The sequence below is a fragment of the Bactrocera oleae genome, chromosome 2 (genome assembly GCF_042242935.1).
Source record: "Bactrocera oleae isolate idBacOlea1 chromosome 2, idBacOlea1, whole genome shotgun sequence".
In the NCBI taxonomy this organism is placed as follows: Eukaryota; Metazoa; Arthropoda; class Insecta; order Diptera; family Tephritidae; genus Bactrocera; species Bactrocera oleae.
The window spans coordinates 82,556,025-82,580,023 of record NC_091536.1 but is presented as its reverse complement, the minus strand read 5'-3'; the positions used below and the strand labels follow the sequence as shown (position 1 = coordinate 82,580,023).

General features: G+C 34.6%; 2 protein-coding genes across 2 annotated transcripts in view; one reads left to right on the top strand and one right to left on the bottom strand.

Annotated features, from left to right (window-relative positions):
• The window catches only part of Lerp (lysosomal enzyme receptor protein), a 115,523-nt gene that overhangs the window by 23,475 nt on the left and 68,049 nt on the right, over window positions 1–23,999 (bottom strand). The window lies entirely within an intron of this gene.
• On the top strand, window positions 10,720–16,764 carry Tl (toll like receptor). Its single transcript, XM_014238591.3, has 3 exons — window positions 10,720–10,965; window positions 11,044–12,390; window positions 12,481–16,764. The coding sequence occupies exons 1-3, from the start codon at window positions 10,958–10,960 to the stop codon at window positions 14,585–14,587; spliced, it is 3,462 nt and encodes a 1,153-aa protein (XP_014094066.2). The 5' UTR covers window positions 10,720–10,957; the 3' UTR covers window positions 14,588–16,764.

Below are 23,999 nucleotides of genomic sequence, written 5' to 3'. Positions count from 1 at the left end.
GGTCTAGGACTGTTGACTAGCCTCATATAACTAAAACATAAATACTTTATTTACAAAAGAGTTAAAAGATTTTAAACTCAATACGTACTATATTGTATTTTTTTAATTTTTTCCCCTTTTTTATATATCTTTTATTATTTTTTAATGTTTTCAATATTTTATATTTAATTTTTTTTTTGTTTTACTATTTAATTCCCTTTCCCAAATTTTTTTTTTTTAATTTTAAATTTTTTTTTATTTTTATTTTTTTAATTTTTTTTTATTTTTTTAAAATTTTTTTTTTTATGTTTTTTAATTACACCAAATTTTTTTTTTTTAACTTTTTTTAAACCCTTTTTGGTTTTTTTTTTTTTTGATTTAAGTAGCTTTTACCCCAAATCAAGTGCATTGACACCAAATGCGTCGAAAAATATAATTTCCATATTTTTGTTTGTTTGGTAATACATTTTCTAATAACGTTGTAAAAGGGTTATTAGCGCAAATTGATGCCCATAAAGAGCTATCTTGCTACATGAAATTAAATTAGGCTTATATTTTGTTGCAGCGACACGAAAGAAGAATACCATTTATTATTGTATTCCCGCAATTCCTTCCTTTTTTCGTCCACAATGTGTTTATTTTATGTACTCATTCTCTATAACCTTGAAACCCCTTGCAGTCGGCTTTGTCGCTGCTTAAAAGTTCAATAGACATAAACTTACTTTTTTTTGTTGAGCCCAACTCCTTTAACCGCTCACCAAAAGGCAAAAAATGGCAACCTAATTTCAAGGAAAAAGTTCCTCGAAGTAATCTGAACCCTTCTGGCCGAAAGCAAGTAAAGTAAATCAAAAACAAATGAATAAGAAAGCCGTCATTAAAAGCAAAAGAGAAAATCCAAAAAAAATATAACAGAAAATTAGCGAAAAAAAAATTTTTTTTAATTCAATATTCTCAGTTCAAGGCGAGATCCGCGTGGATGGCTTTTAAAATGAAATACAATTAGGCTAAAACCGCAAGCACACCAACACAGGCGCATATTATTGCTTTTAAAGCATGCTTGAACTGAAGCTTCTCTTATGTATTTATTTACATTTGAGTGTGGGTGTGTGTGTGTGTGTGTGTGTGTATGTATGTCAATGCAAAATTGTATAATCAAACTAAAATCAAACGCATCCAGCTAAAGTGCTGCCGGTCGGGTGCTGTTTAAATTCATAATAGTTTCATCCGCCATTTATACTATATCTATTTTCCGCTGCAAACGCAGACTTCTGTATATATATGTGTGTGTGTATGTGTTTGCGTATCGCGAGCGCTACCCGCAAAGCGCGCTGATCAACAGCAAAGCTCAGTCAATATATCAGCGCTTGTCCTTCGACACATTCGGCACGTCACACACATACACATACACACTTTTCAAAACACATGCACATCTAAAGTGTCGGAGCGCAATTTTTTCGTTTGACACTTTTTCATTTCCCCATCCTGCAGCTCGCCGAAAGCCTGGCAACCAGCAGCGCAGCAAAAACTTTTGCTTTTGAATTATAAATTTTTCGCGCAACGTTTTCGCGCGTTAATGTTGTTTCGTCATCCACTTTTCCCGTGATTTTTTCACGCTTTCTACTTTTGGTGATTTTGTTAGCTTTTTTCGGTGAGAAAAAATGGAAAAGTTTTGCGGTTGCATATTCAAATTTTTGACAGCGCCAATAATGTAATGGTGTGGTACCTATATCTACTATACATATGTATTTGTATATATATTTATATAGGTTTATGTGTATGTATAGTGGCTGTAGCTTGCGCAGTTGTAGGTTTATTTATGAACTGTTTGCCATTTTAATTGCATTATTACCAAAAACAAAGGGGCAAAATGTAGGCAAAGAGAAAAAAGAAAATAAACAAAACAAAATTTAAATTAAAAATTGAGTAAAAAAATGAAATCAAAGAAAATAAAAAAAACGAAGATTAAAATTTGGGATGTCACTAAAAGCTATGTAAAAATATCGTACATAATTGTTTTCGTTTTAAGTTCAAAAATGACAAAATTGGGAAATATGATTTTTACCAAAAAAAAATTTTATTAAAAAATATATATTTTTTTACACAGGGTTGAAAATCTTTTAAATGCGAAAATTTTGGATCAAAAATTAAATTTTTAATTCCAACTTTATGATTCACTTGGATTAAAAATTGAGAACTAATAAATACAAAAAATATTTTTCATATTAAAAGCTGGAATGAAAAGGATAAAACAAAGTAGATTTCCGTATTACTCACTGAAACACTATAACGACAAGTAAACGAGAGTTAAACTATGTTGATATTTTATTAAAAGCAAACTTTCCATTTCAAAAGCTAACCAAAAATACGAAGTACACAAACGCGAAAACATGTGAATTCAATGAAAGTTTCGTTTTTAATGTTTAATCAGATGCTTAAGACTAACAATTTTCTTTTTCAATTTGATTTTTGGTTATTGTGTTTAATTTTTTTTTAAAACCGGTATTTGGGATAAAGAATTAAAAATTATCTTTAATTAAGGTTTTTAGAACTACAAAATGCAAACTAAATTAATTCAACTGTTGATTCAATTATTTTCTTAATGCATTATTTGCAACACTGTTTACAGAATAATTATGGAATTTGTAATTTTTAGAATTTAGAAAGTTAGTCGATAAAATAAAGTTAATTGATAGAAATGACAGCAACTTATTCAAAAAAAAATTTACTTAAGTATAATCAACAGCATTCATTTCGCGTATGTTTTTCAATTTTTAAGTTCTTAAAAAAATATTTTTTCAAATAGTTTAAATAAAGTCTGACCTATTAACTTTTAATACTGGTGAAAATAATAATAAAAATATTAAGTTAATTTTCAATTATATTCATAAACCAGAATTTCTAACAGCAACTTTTTTCGTCAACTACTAAAATATTTTTAATATAAAAAATTATTATCATTATTATATTTGGTGATATGTAAGCATATGCATAAATATAATTTTTTGTTTTATCTACTGATTACGAATTTTTTTTGTTTTTTTTTTCAAGTTGAAGTATGAATTTAAAAAAAATCTATGGTATTGAATATATGAAACTTTATTGTTCTTCGACACGCACTTTTTTATATGCAGAGCTATGTGTACTTGTGTGCTGTCAACATAAATACAGCATTTAAAACGGTTGCTTTTATCAGCCAAATTAACAGCTATCGGCACTTGTAAATTAATCGCATTTTTTAACACGATTACTATTGTTTTTAAGCGAATTTTCGTTGTTGTTTTTAAAATCTTCTTTTTTCCTATTTACCCAACGAACTGCATGTTATCAACTTAATTATGCAAATTATTTAAATTGCGTGTGTAATTATTGCACAAATTAATAGCTGTCAACTTTTGAATTTTCTACTTGAATTTCTGCATATTTCATAGCACTTGTTGTTTTTGTATGTAATTGAAAATTTTACAAAATTCTGCATTAATAATTAATTAAATTTATTATGTTGACGAACAAAGCTGAATGCCGAATCTTCCTCCTGAATGGTTATTGCTGTCAAATATGACGTCCAAAGCACATCAAATGCGACGTTAAACATACATGCAAATTTACAGCTACTTGCATAAACAGTTATTTATACGCACATATGCACCTGTAAGCATAAACATCATGCGCTATATGCGCATAGTTGTTGCTATTTATGCACTTATATGCAAATATCGGCCATTGTGAGCCATAATTAGTGTATGTATGTGTGTGTATATGTGCTTGTGCCATAGTCAGTGTGCATGTGTGTGCATTAGCCAGCCAAGCGTTTTGCTGTTAATTATATTTATAAAAGATTCAATTATAATTTATGATTGTTTTGCCTCATGGTCCGGCCAACAACAGCTGTCAATTGCAGCTACCACAATTTTCGCCATTACAAAGGGTCACTTGAAAATCGCTTTCAAGTGTACACGAAATGTCAGCGTTAATATCCGAGATAATATTGCGTTAATATAATGATAACACTCATAAACGTAATGCATAACAATAAAGCAAGTGGGCCTTGCGTGAGCACACATTTTCAATGACCTGATGAGGCGTTAAGTTGGATGCGAATGCATCAATTGTACGGCGCTGCCGGCTGTCTTCATAATGGGGGTAATGTTGTTGTTATTATGCATACGCATGAATGTGTACAGAACAATTTGAAGCAGATAAATGCAGCGAATCGCAGGCTTATGACAAATATGAACGCACTTGGGGGATATATGGAATTCATTATAAACTAAACAAATTATTTAAAGATTAATTTAAAAAAAATTATAATAACGAAAAAATATGTATTATACTATAATACGGAACTAGATTTTGGCATATAAAATTGAAAAGCAATATTTTTTTTAATTCAATTGAAGATTACAAAAAAAAAATAATTCAATAAAGTTCAACATTTTTAAAAGTAAAAAAAGGAAATAAATTTAAAAAAAATTATAAATTAAAAATATTATATATAAAAAAAACTTTAAAAATTTAGAAGATTTTCGAAAATAGAAATAAAATATAAATTAAACGAAAATAAAGCGAGTATCATATAAAAAAACAAGTAGTTTTTTTAATTTACATTTTTTATGAAATAAACTAAAACTATAAAGTAATATTTATTTTTACAAATCATCTGATCTGCTCTTTAAAAACTTAAATTTACTTTATTACGAAAATTGATAAATATTCCGCTACATATTTTAAGAATTCAAACTGTTCAATGGTAAAGAAAATATGATAATTTCGCATGTAAAAATATTTAAAAAATTAAAGTAAAAACAAATTAAATTAAATAGCAAAAATTTATACTTATATTCACATATCAAATGTAAAATAACTATTTTTTCACTAAATATCACAATTTTAATTGCAATTTATGGTTATATTCTGACGTCAAATACATGTGTAGCTTCTTATACTTGTATGAAGCCACGGAATCCCTCAATTAAACAATAGCTGGTATATAACGAAAAAATAAATTTTATTAATATTATTTTTAATTCAATTATTTGAATAATAATGCAATATTCCTATTTGAATCTTTTAAATTTGGAAATAAATATGTATCGCAAGCAATAGCAGCCTCAAATATTTTTTTTTTTTTATATTTTACATTAAAAGTACTTTCAACTAATGCTGATCTTTTGTTAACGCGTACGTTATAAGTATTGCAGACAGGTCCATCGCCTAATTGTTAAAAATTACTATTCACAACTATTTTTTATTGTGACTCTCTGCTTTTCAGCGTTACGCCCGTTCGAAAGCTAAGCGTATTTACAAGATGACATGCATGTTTACGTTTAATGACAACATTAACAACATGGCAAATGACATCAAAAGCAAATGTTGCAAAAAAGTGGCAGCAGCAAAAAAACTTTAAATTGAGCCGCCAGTTAGCACAAACGCTTGCACAAGCCGCAAACACATCTGTACATATATTTGCAGATACATATTTACAAATACTCGCTTGTACAACAACAATGCAGCACTTGTCTTACATATGTCAACTTGTCATTTTTCTTGTGTCAACAACATGACTTTAATGACTTTCTTTTCTTATTGTGCCAGTTGACTTGACTGCAGTAAAAAGGAAGCACAACAACAACAATAAGACACAACGAACTTTGCCAAGGCACATTTTTGAATGACAGCAACTTCGGTTTGTGTGCGAATATGCATGCGAAAATAGTTCGCTAACGTTGTTGTTGCTGTTTTGTGAAAGTTAAAACCCCAACAATGACTGACCCTTCGACATGCCACTGCAGAAGTTAAAAAACGTGTCATTAACGGCAAGACAGTCTCAATCACACAAGAATATGCTTAGTTTTCAGTATTTCTTTTGTTTTTTGTGTGGTTTAGTTGCAAATCGGCATACACGCACACACACACATATTATGCTCACAAATATGCTTATAGGTGCATACATAGTCCAAAAGAGGTGAAAGCGTGTTTAAGTGGTCATATTCTTGGTCACACACAATCTAGTGAATTAATCTGCAATTTGTCTCTGTCCACCTGAAATTGCTTTTTAAATAGCGGCCAACCAGCAATTGTCGTTACTCATACGCCACGGTGCGTTCACTTTTTTCGAGCGCCTTAATGCACGAATGCCGTAGCTAAATAGCTGTTTTTATATTTCGTAAAAAAATTGAAATACTTGGCTATGAAAAAGTTACATTAATAGAATAGTAAAGGAAGTGAAACTAAAAATAATTATAAATAAAAATAAAAGTACTATTAAAAATTAGATTCAAAATTCATGAGAAATTAAAAACTTTAAATAGCCGTGTTATGAAAAAAATTAAATACAATTTTTTTACATTAAAAATATTTTACATTTTTTTTAAATTAATTTTTTTTACAAATAATCACAATAATAATTTTCTAATGAGCAAAAACGTTTTATTTTGTCAAAGCTTTTAAACAAAAAAATATTCAAACTTAAAATATACTATATAATAAATGATTAAACGCACTAACAACCAAAAACCACATATTTAATATTATATTAACTAGCTAAAGAAAATAGTTTTTCGCATACCTTTAAAATTAATAATTTTTTGTTTTTGATACTTGTAGTAACATTTTTAAATAGTTAAAGTATTTCAGATGCTTTTTATTAATACATCTATATTTTTTTATGGCATACATATATAATACATAATACATCTATATTTTTAGATTTTTTTTTCTTAATTAAATTTGTTTATTTTGTAATCGAAAGTCTTAATTACAAATAATTTTTATATTTCTAATTCAATGTTAATCCTAAGTTTATAATTGAAAATTATAAAAAACATGTTTTTGAATTTGTAGTTTTTCGCACTGGCATGGGGCACGATTTTATAATCAAAAATGAAATTTACAATATTTAATCACAAAATTATTAAAAAATTTTGAATCTAATTTCTGATACAAACTTTTTTAATAATTTAAAAATCGTAAATAACTAATAGGGATTAGGTTTTAAGAGAATACACCTTTCTAAAAATTCAACTCAGACTCCGTCTTCCCCAATTCCTAAAAAATATATATTTCTGACATTATTTAAAGAAATTTAATAATTTGAGACACACGCAAACAAAAATATTGCAGCTTTATACCAATTTATTGAAATAAATGCAAATACAATTTTCGAAAATTAGATTAAGAGTTTTCAAGAACCATTTTTTAAATGTCGATTTTTAAAATTGCTGAAATTTTTGTTGTTTCAGTAGAATAAAACATTATTCTTGTAATTTCCAAGGCTCCTATAACTCTTTTTGGACAAACAAATAATATATCCTTCTGGTGAAATCAAAGTGCACTTTTGTATTTCCTATAATGTTGCTAGATTGTCAAAAAGCAAGCTTAAAACACTTGCCACAATGTGATTAAATCCACTTTCGATTTGTTATGGCAACAGCCTTCCACTGCTTATTTATTGTCTTTGCATATTATGACACAAGTGCATGTTTGCATGCATGCAGAAATTTGTGTACGCCTGTGTGTATTTACATACGTATGCCTGCGGTGTAACAAATTATCGAAGCGTTAAGGCTCTAATTGAAATCCCTATACAATACAAACACCCGCAGGGCGTAGGATTCCATAAACACGACCTCACTGATGCATAACTACTGCTCGGCCATTGTCAGACGACCGACCGCCGTCGCTACTCTTGCTGCTTGCTGATGGCCGCCACCATTTTAGTAGTAAGTTGGTTGTGTGTATGTGTGTGTGTGTATTGGTGGCCTGCACGCCGCTGAAGCGGAAGTCATTAGTAGCAAAAACAGGCAACAGCAGTCAGCGGTAAATGCGGTTAAATGCACTTTGTGTGCGTACCGTTAGGCGAGCGGCTATGCACCAAACTCACACGGTGCTATTTCGCAACTATAAACAGATGCCAGCAAACAATTTCGGTGCTGGCGCAGCATGCATGTATGCATTTTGTAGTAAATACACGCAAGTAACACAAGCGGAAGCTTAGGCCTTGGCGCATTTACGCTTGTATATATTTATAAATACACGCGCTATCGGGCGTTTATAAGCAAACACACTCGAGTGTAAATGCACGTGCATAAAATTGTGCGAGCGCTTGACAATCAGCTGCCAATGAAGCATGATGGCGGTCACCATAGTAATAAAGGACACCGTTGACAAGCGCACGCACACACCCAAATACTCACACATACACAAGCGAAGTGTTCACATACAAGCGCCAGCTCAAACATTAGTTGGGCATCACTACCCTTGCGCTGCGCTTGCCACCGCTAGCTGCATGTAGCAGGCGTTCGGCGCAGCGCCGCAGCACATGACCCAGACAGCTAATGCTGGTGATGAGCATAATGGATGTCAAAGGCTATTTCGTGATGCACAATCAGTCAGGTTGAGTGCTGGTCGCGCAGCCGCTCCCTTCTCACTCTCTGCCTCCCATGGCAACCACGGCAGTTGGTCAGCGTGTACTGGGTCCGTACTAATTTTATTTGCATTTTAAAAATTGCTCACGATAAAGCTATACGCCGCTTAATGGAGACAGCAAAAGCAGCTTTTGCCTTGCAGCTGTTAACTAAATGTCACGCAATTTTTTCTATTGATGCAATGCGGTCTGACGTCCCACTGCGCCAATAACCAGCACGCACATGCCGCAAAATGCATGAAACAACAAATGTTCATGCTTATGAAAGTATGTAGGTGAGCAGGTGAGTTTTTTGGTTGCAGCAAATGCGATTTTTTTTTTTTTAGAATTTTCGGATAACAGCCAGTTGTGTGCTGGAAAATATGTGCAGAGAGATAGTGATTTCATGCTCTAGAAATGCTCGAATTTAGGAGAACAAATTTGGATAGCGGAAATAGTGGGTGAAAGTGTGTCGACTCTAAATATATTTTGGAATTTTATGCAAATGAAAATCTCTATCTTTGCTTTCAATACATTCTATAGTACAAATGTATATACAACATGTTTAAATTAAAATGCAGTTCGTGTGAAACTTGTAAGATTTACGTTTTATAAAGCTATTTATTATTTTCTTTTTTATGTTTTTTGTACATGGAAAATATATTTTTCATAGGTGCATTTCTTATAGCATAAAAGGGTATAAAAAGAGCTTTATTTTGACTTTGATCGGTCAGTTTGTTTGACAGATATATCATATAGAAGTATAGTATCGGCGGTTCCAATTAATGAAAAGAACGTATGCAAAATTTCAGATTGATATCTCAAAAACTGCAGGACTCTCGAGGGTATTAAATGAACATAAAGTAGATGCAAGAAAACTCCATGAAATCAATCCAAGAACTCTGTTAAGCTTGTCGTGTGCATAAAGAAGTTTTAATATTTGTACCCCTCCTTCAAACTATCTAACGGGATTTTACTTTCGACCATCGTGGGCTCTATATGGCATACATATCATTAATATCTAAGAAATTATCCGACCAAACTGAACTAAACTTAATAAATTTGAGAAAAAAATTTAAACAAAATGGATCCACTACTTATGCTAAATGCAACCATATATATATATATATGGTGTCGGGATATTTACTGTTTGGACTAGCTTCACTTAGATCCTCCCTAAGTTATAGCTTATAAAAGTATCTGAGACGGACCATCGTCTTAGATATACCTAAAAGAACATTCTACGGCACTATTCACAAAAACTTACTGTGATATTCCAACAAATCCACAAGATTACTCACATTGGCTCAATTTTCAGCATAAGCACGTAAAAGCAAAATTAGAAGGTATTTAAGCGAAATTAATCCTAACAGAAATTAGTTTGTAGAAAAAAATATATTTTGTTCTTACTTCACATCCTAAGGCGATGCGCCTGCCACCGCTATGTGCTTAGCCTTAGTTTCATTTCAGATGTGACTTAGTGCACAGCAAGTGAATTTAGTCGGTAGTGAAACGTCATGCTTACACGTTGTTACACGGCTAATTTGCTCTTTCTTTACTGCACGATCGCGACCTTCTCCTTTGAGATCGCACACTGAGGAGTTCTAACGCGGCGCATGCGCACACAACACAAAGCAGTTGACCGACGCACGTGCTTCAACGGTGATTTATAATCATAATGCTTTCGATTGTTATAGTAAGACATCAAATTTATACATACATATACACAAGTATATCTGTAGATTATGTACATATACTTACACTGATATTTCATTTGTTATTTCAAAATATATACTTCGTCGTTTTAGCGAGATATTTCAATTTTCACTGAATAAATAGCGCTAATGTAAATCACATATCAGGATAAGGACAACTGTATTTGAGGATATATACAAATACGCATATATTTATAAAAGAAAAATCACCGCGTCGCTCAGCTTTAGTACTCGCACCGGCGCAGTTGTTTTTGAATGCAAAATAAACACAGAAAGTCGTCGTTTATTTGTTGTTGTTGTTTATTTTTCCTTCCACCACTTTTCACCTAAGTCAACAGGCCACATTCTCAAGCACTTCCAAAAAACAGATAAACGCATTGTTACTTTTCACACAATTCAACTAAAAACCTGTACCTTTGAAGAATCACGTCCGTCCACAAAAGGACGGAATAGTTATGAATAGTGAGTGCGTAAATCTCAAACGCTTGGGAAATTACTTGCGAGACAAGCAGGTAAATGAGCAAACAGAAATAAATATCTTACGGAGTTTTCCTTTAATGACATACACACATATATACTTACATATACACAAATGTACGCAATATATTCAAGGCTACAGTTAGTTAGTTGCACGAGCATGTGTTGTGCACATTTCGCTCTGCAGTTAAGGCAAACAGGTAGATGGGTAGGATCGAAGGTGCGACTGAGGAGCGCGAGCAAGTGAAGTCTCAGTTTTGAAAGTGTTTTCGATGATAACGCTGCTGCAAGTGAAGAAGCGCATGCGTATATATTTTTTTCTGTTTGAATTTTAAAATTTCGATAAACTGCTTAGTTTTAAAATACTTAGTAATAAACAATTTGAATGAAAGAGTGAGTGCTAATAAAAAATTTTATAAAATTATTAAAAAAATTTTCTTACTGAAATGCTTCCTTTATCTCTTTCTTCAGTCACCAACCATATAAACGCAAAAGGACGCTGCATAAGATAAGCTACACACAAACAACAACAACAAAAGCCGCCAAAATGCTTCAACACATACCGCCCGCCACAAGCGGGTGTTTCTCCACGCCGCGTCCACGTTTTACGACGCAGCAATGCTTCACGTTCGCACTCGCCTTATTCATTGCCGTGTGTCAACTGCCGGGCGCCACTGTAGCCGTTTTCTCACAGAAAAACTGCCGCGACTTGGGCGCCAACTCGCATTGTCAATGCTCGACGATGCCCTCACGCTACGAAATCCAATGCCCGCCCATGGACTTTAATCACAAATTCACCCTACTAATTAGCCCGGGCGAACATGTACAGATCGATTGTGGTCGCGTGGATGCACGCGAATACAATTTATTGCCGAGCATGTCGATTGGAGATAGCAAAATTGTACAGATCCGTCAGTGTCCGCTGCCCGGTCATGATCCCATAGCGCGCCTCTTTGAACATTTGGGCATAACAAAGGTGAATTATTTGATGTTCGAAAGCGGCGAGTTGGGCGCGAACTTGACACGGCACCACCTTAGTGATCTCAAGAATTTGGCGCATCTGCGCTTTAGCTCAAATAGTTTGACACACATGCCGGAAGATTTGTTCGCCGATTTGGGTAATTTGAATTGGTTAGATTTGCGCTCGAATAATGTCAATTTGACGGAGAAACTTTTTGAACCACTCAAGAATTTGACATTCCTCGAACTGGGCCACAATAATTTGAAAACACTACCGCGTGGCATATTTAAGAATCAGCAAAAGTTGTTGCATCTCAATTTGTGGGGTAATCAATTGCGCAATTTGACTAGAGATGTATTCGAGGATGCCACTTCACTGACAGACATCGATTTAAGCGCGAATAATATTGAGACCTTTGCGCCAGATGTCTTTCAACCGTTAACACAGCTTGGCAGTCTTTATATAAGTGCGAATCATATTCGAGAATTGCCATTTGGACTCTTCTCCAATACTAAAAATTTGACGGAATTCCGTTTGATTAACAATCGTGTTGCGCTCATAGCACTGCCATCAAAGCTTTTTGCCAACTTATCGCACTTGAAGGAAGTGCGTTTGAGTTGCGAACTGGAGAGCGTACCCGAAGATCTGTTCGAAAACTCAAATAAGTTGGCGAATCTAACGCTAAATGATAACATGTTGACCACGCTACCCGAGCAACTGTTAAGAGATCAGCATGAATTGTACGATCTGGATCTGTCGCATAATCGGCTACAAACACTACCTGATGGTCTCTTCCAGAACACGAGAAAGCTAGTGAAACTTAAACTGTCACACAACCAGCTACGCGAAATCTCAAGGTAAGCTTAAAAATTGTGAAAATTAATGCTTTCCATCACTTTCTGTTTACTATATGCTAACAAATTCACTCTTTATCGCATTGCTTTTAGCGAGCTTTTCAATCCACTGGTCAATCTCGAGCTACTACTGCTGGACAATAACAATTTGCTAACAATCAACATTTACGCCTTCCGCGACACAGCCAACTTAAAGTTTTTGGATTTGGAGAATAATCAAATCGATCTCGCCGAAGCACATGCCGCCATCCTCGAACCCACGGCGTACAGCAACTCTGAGTTCGATGCGAATTCACCATTCCAATTTCTCTACAAGCTGCAACAGCTCAATTTGCGCAACAATTCCATCATGTACATCTTTAACGACTGGAAGACACAGCTGCTCGAACTGCAGAAACTCGACATCAGCTACAACAATATCACCATATTCCATGACCAAGATCTACAGTTCCTCAGCAAACATCCCGTCGAAGTAAATCTCACGCATAATCTCATACACGAAATCAGCTTCAATACAATCCATATCATGGATGCGCCTTTCGCAAACCGACTTGTACGCATAGATCTCAACGACAACCCGCTGCACTGCGACTGCCTTATGCTGCCCTTCTTAAAGTTTATCTTCAACGAGTTCAAAGACAAGTTCGAGAATAAAATTGAGTTGCTGACGTCGAATTTGCAGTGTGAAGGTCCGACCGCATTGCAGGGTAAACATATGGAGGAACTGAGTTACATGGAGCTCCTGTGTCCATTGGATGATAGCGCCTCCAGCGAAAAACGGTGCCCACGCGGCTGCGATTGTTGGGTACGTCCGCATGATTATATGTTGCTGGTGAATTGCTCCAATGGCAATTTGACGCGCTTGCCCGCACTCCCACACGAACCACTACTTAAAGGCATTGTACTGTTTGTGGAGAACAACAATCTTATGAGATTGCCGCTTAGCAGCACGACGGGTTACGCAGATGTGAAGCAACTACACGCTGCCGGCAATCAGTTGCGTGCCATCGAAGCCAACAACTTGCCACTGGGTTTGCAATACTTGGATCTGCGCCACAACATGCTACAGCGCCTAAATGAGAGCGTCTTAGATTACCTGAACAGCAGCAGCACAATGGAAGCACTTTTACTGTCGCACAATGCGTGGCTTTGCGACTGTGAGACAAGACCTTTACTTGAGTTCACACAGAGTGCCACGGTATTGCAGAAACTGAAGGTGCGTGACTTCAATCAGATGCGTTGTGCGATAGATCCAATGAAGCCGCAGAATGTTCAATGGTTCAAAGAGATATCCGTGGCGGATATCTGTCCGACACAAATGGGTTTGGTAATTGCTATGGGCATCAGCATTGCATTGTTGGGTCTGTTGATCGGCATCTGCGTGGCGCTCTTCTACAAATATAATCAAGAGATAAAAGTTTTCCTCTATGCGCACAACTGGTGTCTGTGGTTCGTTACCGAGGAAGAGTTGGACAAGGAAAAGAAGTACGATGCTTTCGTCTCCTACTCACACAAAGATGAATCATTCATCGCAGACTATCTCGTGCCGCAATTGGAACACGGTCCGATACCCTTCAAGCTGTGCATACATGTGCGTGATTTCATTGTTGGTGGCTGCATACCCGATCAGATTATACGCTCAGTGGATGAATCCAGACGCACCATTGTTGTATTGTCACAAAACTTTATCGAATCCGTGTGGGCGCGTATGGAATTCCGTGCAGCTCATCAGTCGGCGCTCAATGAGAAACGCAATCGTTTGATTGTCATCATTTATAGTGACATTGAAAATATCGAAAATTTGGATAGCGAACTGCAAGCATATCTAAAGACCAACACCTATCTGAAATGGGGCGATCCATACTTCTGGGACAAACTACGTTATGCCATGCCACATCCTAGCAGAAAGCCGACTGGTGGTTTGGAGAAGACCGCAATGAAGAGTTCGGTCGATGACAAGCTCGAACTCATCAAACCATCACCTGTAACACCCTCACCTACTACACCACCTGCCATAGCGGCGAAAAATCCACTCATAGCCCATCTGAATGGTGGCACGCCACAAACAGCGATCATTATACCCAATGGCAAGATGACGAACGGCATGACGCCCAATTATCACATGAACGGCAAGACACAGAATGGACACATTAACGGCGCTTTTATTATCAATACAAATGCCAAGCAGAGTGATGTATAGAACAGGGAGAAGGCGGAAGTGTTTCAGTTCGATGACGATTTCTTGTTTCGATGAACCTGAACCCGAGCTATGAATGAGTTTTAAAGATTTAAATTGAATAAAACCCCGACAGCGCGAAATTTGCTAATTGCAATAACTAAAAGTAGGCTAATCATACACAACAAACAATGCGGAGTGCATAACAGAATGTTGAAGAAACGGGGTATACTAAACGGCGATATGTTTTTAAATGCTCGGAGGCCCTTATTGATCGTTATGCTCACAATATGCACGTTTCACTTTCCTTTTTGTTTGTTGCTTTGAAAAATATGTAGTGTACTTTTAGGCTTCTATTGTTATAAGCAATTCGGAACTTTTATCGATCACAATTATGCTAAAATTTTGGAAAAACACTCATTTTTAAATTATATAAATTAAGGAAAAAGCTTAATTTATGCTCGAATTATTATTTTTTAATTATTTGAATTTTATACTTAAGTTGTTTTTGACTTGTAAAGAATGAAAACTCACAAACAAACATATTTTTGTACTCTCGCTAGCGTTAAGCATATAACAAGTTAGCCGCTAAACATAGCTTAACAATTAATGTATGTGTACAAAAATGATAAACTTAAAAAATTCCATACTTAAGCTGTATACAAAGCTCAATGTGTTAAGCTCAAGAATTTTTCATTTTCAAGGATTTCATTTAGAAGAAAAGAAAGTAATCTCGTTTTCACATTTTGACAATCATTTCGTTAGTTGATTTTTTAAGAATCTCACTTGTTAAATATAAATAATCTCAAGGCAAAGTTTTGACTATGAATATATATTGTATTTTATTTTTTCGCTTTAAGAGAATTTCTCGAATATTTTAACGGTATATATATATACAACTGTATATAACACATCATATAGGACATTATTTAAGCTCACTTAACTAGCAGACGCATATATGTATGGCTATGTATGTATGTGAGTAAATATATATTACATACTTTGTAAGCACACAAACACACATTTACACAACAGCAACAAAATCAACAAAAATACACATTTTCACATTTCACAAATGCAATATGAAAATTCCAAAAACTAGCGTTAAGTAACAGTACACACACACATATATATGTAATGAATTACAGTAATGTTTAAGTATATAAATATATAGCATAGATGTGAACTTAATTTCAGCTATTCAATAAGTATGTACTTAGTAGATTTTTCAAAATAAATATATATATATATAGCGAAAAACAAAATCAATTTGAACAAGTAAATATAATTATACATATTACACACATATATATATAACAAATATATGTATTTAGCTTTAGAGGAGTACATATACCCAAACAAATGCCTTCTACATAAATATGAGTAAAACAAAAATTAAATTTGAATAAAATAAAATAAAATAAAATAAGCAAATCATATAAATGTTTGAGCTGATAACTGTGCATGCCGTACATATGTACCATATACTCGTATATGTATGTATTGCAAGCTATAAATTACAAAAGCAAAATAATATACAATAAAATAAATGCTGAAGAAGAAGAAAGAAATAAAATTTTCATCAACGCGAGATAAAAAGCAGATACACAGAAACACACACAAATACACAGAAATACATATACGCAATTATTCAATGTAAATTTATTTTTTTAACACAACACCACAACAACTAAAATATTTTGCAACAACAACAACAACAAATTTACACCAGCATAGCACGTTTAGGTTCAACTTTAAAGTGACAAGACTTCCTTAGTTCTCAAACAAAGTACTCAACAACATACATATATACTAAACATACATATATATACTATAGTACATACCAAATACATGCACATATGTATACCAAATTTTATCTCATACCAACTATATACAATATATGTACATGTGAGTGTGTTTTCTGCCTGTCGCTCGTATATTTGTATGCAATATATAAGTAAGTAAGATTTGACCCCGAAATATATATTACTCGTACACACCGATACACATGCATATACATATACATATGTAGATATAGATGTGTGAGTAAATCAATGACATACGCGCACTCATAGGCAGGAGATATTATAATATTTGGACTAAATTTACGCTATATTGCTAGATGTATGTATATTTAGGTATGAAATAATGCGAATAAAATTTAAAAATAAAACACATATTTTAAAAGAAAAAATAACAAAGACGTGTTCTGATTGCAAATAAAGCGTCCAGAGCGTTTGAAAGATAAGTAAGTGCTGATTAGAAAAAAAATAACACAAACGCCACTATTTGTGATTTAAGCTAGATGCTCATAAAATAGCAGAAGTTACCCAGAAATGTGTTCCCCTGCATTGCCAACAGGTTATACTTTCAAGCGGCAGCGCCTTTCAGCGATTATTTTGGCCATTTTCAATGGCAGCAAAACTCTATTCTTAACCAGTTATACCAAGCGAGCATAAAGCGGCAGCAAATTTCAGACTAAACCGGCAATGAAGTGCAAAGCGATACTCTGCCCTGAAAACAACAAGAAATCAAGCAAAATACTTCTCAACTGTTGAAATATTACTCCCAGTACAACCGCAGTAAAGTAGTAAAGCAACCTCACGGGTTTACCAGGCGTTCATAAATTATGGGAAAGTGTCTATAATTTTAACACTGCACTACCAACAACGAATAATGTATACTTTAAGAAAATGGAATCATCGAAATATTTTGAACTCCGGAAATTAATATTCGTTGTTTCCGCGACTACAGGATGTTCAAAAATGATTGTGTATTTCTATAAACATTAATAACTGCACCATAAATTTTACTCAAAGATCAACACAAACTTTATACAATATAATGACGCTTTCGAGCTTTAAGCATATTCGGAAATTACTTCCACCCTTCATTCGTTTATAGAATATTGAACTTATTTAAATTATTGATTTGAAATTGTACGAAAACCAACACCGTACCCGAGCTTAAAGCTCTTCGTCGATTATTGCGAAAGTTTGTAGTTTTGAAGATTTAAAAAAAAAAATGTTAAACAGATGCTTTTGAAATTTAGGTCAATTTATTTTTTTTAACCCAATTCCATACAGTTGTCGTAAATTTCATCTGAAAACTTTTTCGATAACCCTTTTTATTTGAATCTACAAAAGTCTTAACGACATTGTTAAATGACCTGTCCTACTACCACTAAAAGTTACAGCGCACAAACATATCACTAATAATTTGAGAGAGTTTCGAAATTATGGCGACCAATTTAATGTTTATTGAAAAACACTTAAAGTTTACGCATAATTAAAATGCAACCAACTCTAAATATTTCCAAATTCACAATTTATGTACAAACTTAGTAGAAAATTAAAGCAGCAACTTTTTGCTAAAAATTAATGAAACGTAAAAGTCCACCAATAGCGTTGACGCCGACGTCAGGGACCTCGTGTCTAACTAACCATGAAACGTAAATGTTTTTCGCGAGCGCGCGCTTAACGGTAAGTGCAAACTTCTATGAAACTATTGCAATTGCAATGCATAAGCACGAAAATGCAAGAATTCAACGACGCAACAACAACAAAACGTAAAATAACAAACAACATCGCTAAGAGCAGAGTAAGGTCAACGGCTGCAGCGCCAACCGGCAGGAGAAAGTCCTGCCGGACCAGACGCGCCATTGAGCAAACAACAAGAATTTTGCCAAAAATTATTGCTGCGAAAGTTGCAACAAAAACACCAATAAAATCCTCAACAATGGCAGTGCAACACCAATGCTGTGGCAACAATTGCCAAAAGCAAATACCATAAAACAAGTGTGCAGTGCGGCAAGTGCATAGAGTGGCGTTCAGTGAGCATGCAAGGCGCCGCGTTCTGCGCTGGAGATAGGCGCCCACGGCTCGTTGTCGATGAGTGTTGCACGTAGGCAACGCATTAAAAAGTTTGCAGCTATTTAAAGCGTCATTTCATTGAATCGCTAATTTCGAGCGCCAATAGCACGGAGTGGTGCGCAGGCGGAGAGGAAACGGCAAAGTCAAATAGTGGCAGTGAAGTTGCATTAGTCCAACAACAGTAAACGTTTGAATAGAAACGAAATTGCAAATTTTAAATGGCGGGTGGCAAGCCAGCGCGTGCGCGAAAGTGTTGGTGTATAGGGGGTATACTTAGCCTATGCGTAGGCGTTGGGCTAGCTAGGATCTTTACAAACGTGTTGCGTTAGCGAACTCGAACTAGGAAACTTTGGCGTATTTTCGTGCGATTGCCATTGAATGGCAGCAGCATTCAGTATTGTTCATTTCATGAGCCATCAGCACAAAAGGCTGCAAATGGAAAACACGCCCAGAAATCCAATTTTTACACAATACCCGTCGGTTGCCGCCTACATTGAAGCAATGTGAAGTAATCATATCATAATCATAGGTATAACTTCATAATGTTGGAATTACGCATCACATTTAGTTCATTTAACTCTACAACTTTAAATGATTGAAATCGAAATTTTTATTTTTAATAAAGTTTTGGGGTCACATTTAGTTTACAATAAGTGTGAGTAATTACAACAAAATTGAAATTTTATAAGAGATGTGTGACGAATTAGGTCGAAGAATAATACATTTTCTGAAAAACTTGTGCCAAAGATCATTCTTAGCACAATGAAGACCCATGTCTTCAAAAGTTTGTTAAGACGATGACTCAGTTGAAAACGATATATAGACTCCAATACTAAATTGTATAATAAACGCATACATTTTATCTAGTTCAAGAGTGAATTCGATGATATCGTCGTAGGTAAATTCATAGCTCCTTTAAGGTTCGTGTGGGTCCCCAAAGACTAAAAGAGTTATTTCGCTGCGTTAGGTGAAGCTTGGAATCTGTGATTGAGTCTTTCCTCGATTCACTCTGAAATATTCAAAGTTTTTCATATCTCAAAAATGTGTTTCAAAAGTTCATAATTATATTAATAACAGAGCTTGGTCCCAGCTTCGATTGAGCCTCGTTTTACTTTCATTTTCGACTTTTTTACATAGGCTATCAAGCAAATGGAAGTATACTATCTAGTATAAATAAATTCATATTTTTTCCAGGTATTGCTTTAGTAATCCGTTATTCTCGTTGTATTTGTGTAATCGTATAACGTTAAGATAAGGCTGGATACAAAAATAAGATGTATGGGTACACCACGATGGACCGAATTTCCTTTCCATACCATTAGATTATTTGAAGAAAGCTATCACCTAGAAGCGGCCAGATTTAGCCAATACGAGAATAATTGTGTTCTCTCTTCCTTATCCTTATAGTCCGGTTTTACTACCTGATCCGGTTAGATTACTACCTGATCCTGTATACTGAGAATGATTTAGCGAGATAGCAATTCGCCTATAAAGAAGTTTCTGAAAATCTACTGTCCTAGTTTTCTGCCAATATTGACGAGGAGATTCAATGAGAGTGGCATTATGAAATTACCTTCAAAATGGCAACAAGTTATTGTATGTGTTGTTGTATATTTGACCAAAATCGAATCATTCTAACTATGCCAAAAAAAAAACTTCAATTTAATGTTTTTCTAGATCTTATCGGTTGTGAACTTGTAAACTTTCTTTCATGGGCTACTTTATTTGGTAAGTAATAGTAGCTCAACATTTGTCATGGTTAGAGTGTTGTCGAACTTTAATATTCAATATGCCGCACACCGCCAGCCGCTACTCAGTCGTTACATTAAGGACTTTCCGCATTTCTGCGAAGTCACCTCCTCCCTAACTGCGGCGGCCACGCATGCCAACAGCTCATAAATGGCTATCGAGTTGAGAAATGTGAACGTTTATCGCACATAAATGCAATTGTTTTGCGGCGTATTTGTGCAGTGCGACAGTTTGTATGTTATAGCGTTATACATCCTGCGGAAATTGCCGGTTTTTGAAGCCGACATTTGTAACGCTGCCAAAACCCATTTCGCGCACAAAGGAAAACATTTTAGAGCAACAGCAGCAAGTCACAGTTACTTTTTACGAAGTAACGAGCACGAAAGGACGATGGCACTTGTGTCATGCTTGTACAGAGACTTGCGGCATCTAATACCGTTACAAGCACTCGTAGCGGCAAGTACTTGCGAGTGAGTTTCAAGCGAAAAGCGCGCTCTTCTGCCAATCACTCATACTTGTACACTCCTTTGAACTGTTGCATTCGACAAATATGAGCGGCTATTTAATATTCTAGCATACATAGATAACTCTGAATTACTTTTTAGGGATATATACACATTATATACCTATATATTTATATATATATTTAGGCACTTGGCGCTCTATGCACGCGAATTGTTTGCAATTAACTTTAACGGCAAGTTATGAATTTCGCTCGAGTTCTTACGCTCCTCTTCTTTCGTTTGTCTTCATTTAGCTTTGGCGCATTTCGTCAAGCGAAAGAGGTTAGGTGTGCTCGTGCTGTGCATAAGTACAGAACAGCAGGAAGTATATTTCCAACTTCATTTAACTGCAGTGCCATCGCTTATAAAAATTAAAACAAAAAAAATGGAAACAAAAAAGAAAGACAACAGCAAATATACAAATTGAGTTGAGTTATATGCTCATAAAAAAGTTGAAAAAAAGACGAGACTAAAAGGCTACAGTTAAAGACCACTATTATCGTTGCCAATCACGGAAGCGGAAGTTGAGTTATTTTAAGCAACTTTTTTTGCTAATTTTTTGTTAGACATCCCCCTTTCTTTTCGGTTTTGCGTTCTCTTTTACTGGCTGACTATCAGCCAACAAATTGTGGCGCTCTTGGTGTAAGCTGTTTGTGGTTGCCATATTGCGGCAAGCCAAAGTAAGTAAGTGTATTTTATTTTTTAATTTTTGCTGCGTTTCTATGAATTAAGCTTATTTATGGCCAAGGGAAAATCATTTTCATGGTCTGTCGGTTTAGCGCTTGAAATGTTACCATTTTAGTGCCGACTGTGGTTATATGTGAACGCCGCTTTAACTGAAGTTAACTACGAGTTAGATGCTCAAGCAATCGATGTCGGTTTTCTACTTCCGCAATGATGAAAATCCAAAGGGTATTGTATGAAGAGCAGAAGACTACGCAATCATATCTAATAGCAGCTTGTCTATATGTTCAGTTGGTATACCTTGTCTGCGAGGTATTCACTAAACAACTAACCTTAGTAATAAGGACATATTAGAGAGCTTCATTTTTATTTTATATAAATATTATATTATTATCAAGAAGTTGGAGCAAAACTAACTGAGTATTATTCAATACAGATTTTAGTAGTTATACCCGAAATTCACTACGTGGTGTTGACGTCGTGATATTTAAGAAGTGGTTGTTTATTATACGAGTATTAATTTTTTCCGTTATATAATTTTTCAATTCAAAAGTTTCTTTACCAAAAATAAGTATTATGTGCCTTAAACATCGAACCATCCAGAAATCTCGCACTAATGACAAAATTATCGATTATACAAGGAAGTCAATATGTAAAGGCAGCAAATCACTTATACTTACTTTTCGGCAAGATAAGGTCTGACTTCTAGCATATTTGAAAATATTAAGCCTATAGGTCTCAGTCTATATTTCGAGTCGAAAACGCTTAGAAATCAGCTCTAGATATTCAACAAGAGAAAAGAAAATGCCTGATTAAAAATAGTTTTAAGTGATCCTAGTCAACCTATAAATGCCGAAAGATATTCAATAAGGCTGTCATAAGTTCAGTAAAATTTTAACTCGGAAACTCTTCGATATCAGCAGGACACGAAAATTTAACATTAACATTAAAATATGTACCTGTATCACTATTTCCTAGTGGAATATTTAACCGAACTGTTCTAGTAATTATTATAAAAAATATTAGAAGTTCTTCTGAGGTGACTCTGATATTGGAAAAGACGATTTCATTATTTCATACTTAATTTTTCTATCAAAAATGGGAGAAATCGTTGTATTAGATAGATCTACTATTATCTCTGTCGCGGCGGTAAGCCTCAAAAGCTCACCCATTACATAGATTAAAAAAATATTTGAAGCCAGTTTACAAATTCACAATATAGAAGTAGTATTGAAAATATTGCATCTTCAACAACAGACGAAGAAATGTATAAATATGCCATATAAAATCAAATAAATAAATTATTACCGAAGCGGCAAATTAATATAATTTTATACGCAGCACAGAGGGACTGCTTTGGTAGTTTCAGAACAAAAAGGTTTCTACAGCATGCCATCTCTCTCACTTTTACTGTGTGATGTTAATCGAGATAAGCTAGTGATACTAATTTGCCATTGAAATAATCAGCTCTCTGTTTTTGCCCCCATATTACGCTTGTTTCAGGCTACCATTATGTATGTCTATATATCCATATTTGTTAACACCATCCAGATAGCTAACAAACACAGAAATCCACTCGCACTCGACCTAATTAAACAGCCTCTGGGAAGGACACTTTTAGCAGCGCAACGCCTAACCAAAATTAGGCTTAAATATGTATGTACATATGTATAAATATGTATATATATGCTTGTATATAAAGATGACGGTGTACAGATAGTTGCACTAACAACACTATTAATACCCCTCTGCAACATGTTTTGCATTAATGAGGGTTGTATGAGAGAATTGTTGCAAGAGGAATTGGATTGGAACTGAAATATTCTGAACTTGGGGTCAATATAATTCAACCAACTTAAAATTATGAGTCCAATATGCAACTTACGGCATAAAAATCCAATTTGAAAGAGGGGACCGACAATAACTATCTTACTTTAAATATTATCTATGACGAAGGAGTAATACTTTCGGGAAAAAAATGTATTCTATAACTTAAAATTTTTGACTAGCCAATGCATAAAGTTCAAATCCACTCATTTTGAATCAACACAAAACAAACACATCAAAATCTTTGCGGTGTCTATAACTTACGGTAGTCCTTAAAGAATCAATTTATACCAGTATCGACCTCAAATCACTAAGTGTTTGATCAAAGATATCAAATAACAAACCTAGGTGGAAATTTTGAAGATTCAAAGCAAATCTGTCAAATGGGATTTAAAAACATTCTTTCCACATTTAATGACCACCCTAATGCAAATACATGTATACATCGTGCATAAGTTGCAGTAAGCACACACATACTCATATCAATATCGATGGGTTAGTACAGCACAACAGCTTCCACCGAAACGCAAACAAATGAACAACATATTCATTAAACAATGAGTAAACACTCGCACATACCACAGCCGCACACTCGACCACACACTTCCATATACAAGTAGTTATATAAATCGAACACCGATTTCAACAAATATACACACAAAACCAAGCCTTGGGCTTATTTGCACACCCACACATATATGCATATTTATGTGGAGCTCTTTAGTGGTTGCCACATATTTACTATTTATTTACCATATATAAGGGTGGATCACCTCCGTACTTTGAAAAATTGGTTGGTAG

Bases quoted from the DNA above. Each gene is read 5' to 3' on its own strand.
- Tl (XM_014238591.3), top strand. The intron at 12,391-12,480 runs GTAAGCTTAAAA...CATTGCTTTTAG, and splicing joins CAGCTACGCGAAATCTCAAG to CGAGCTTTTCAATCCACTGG.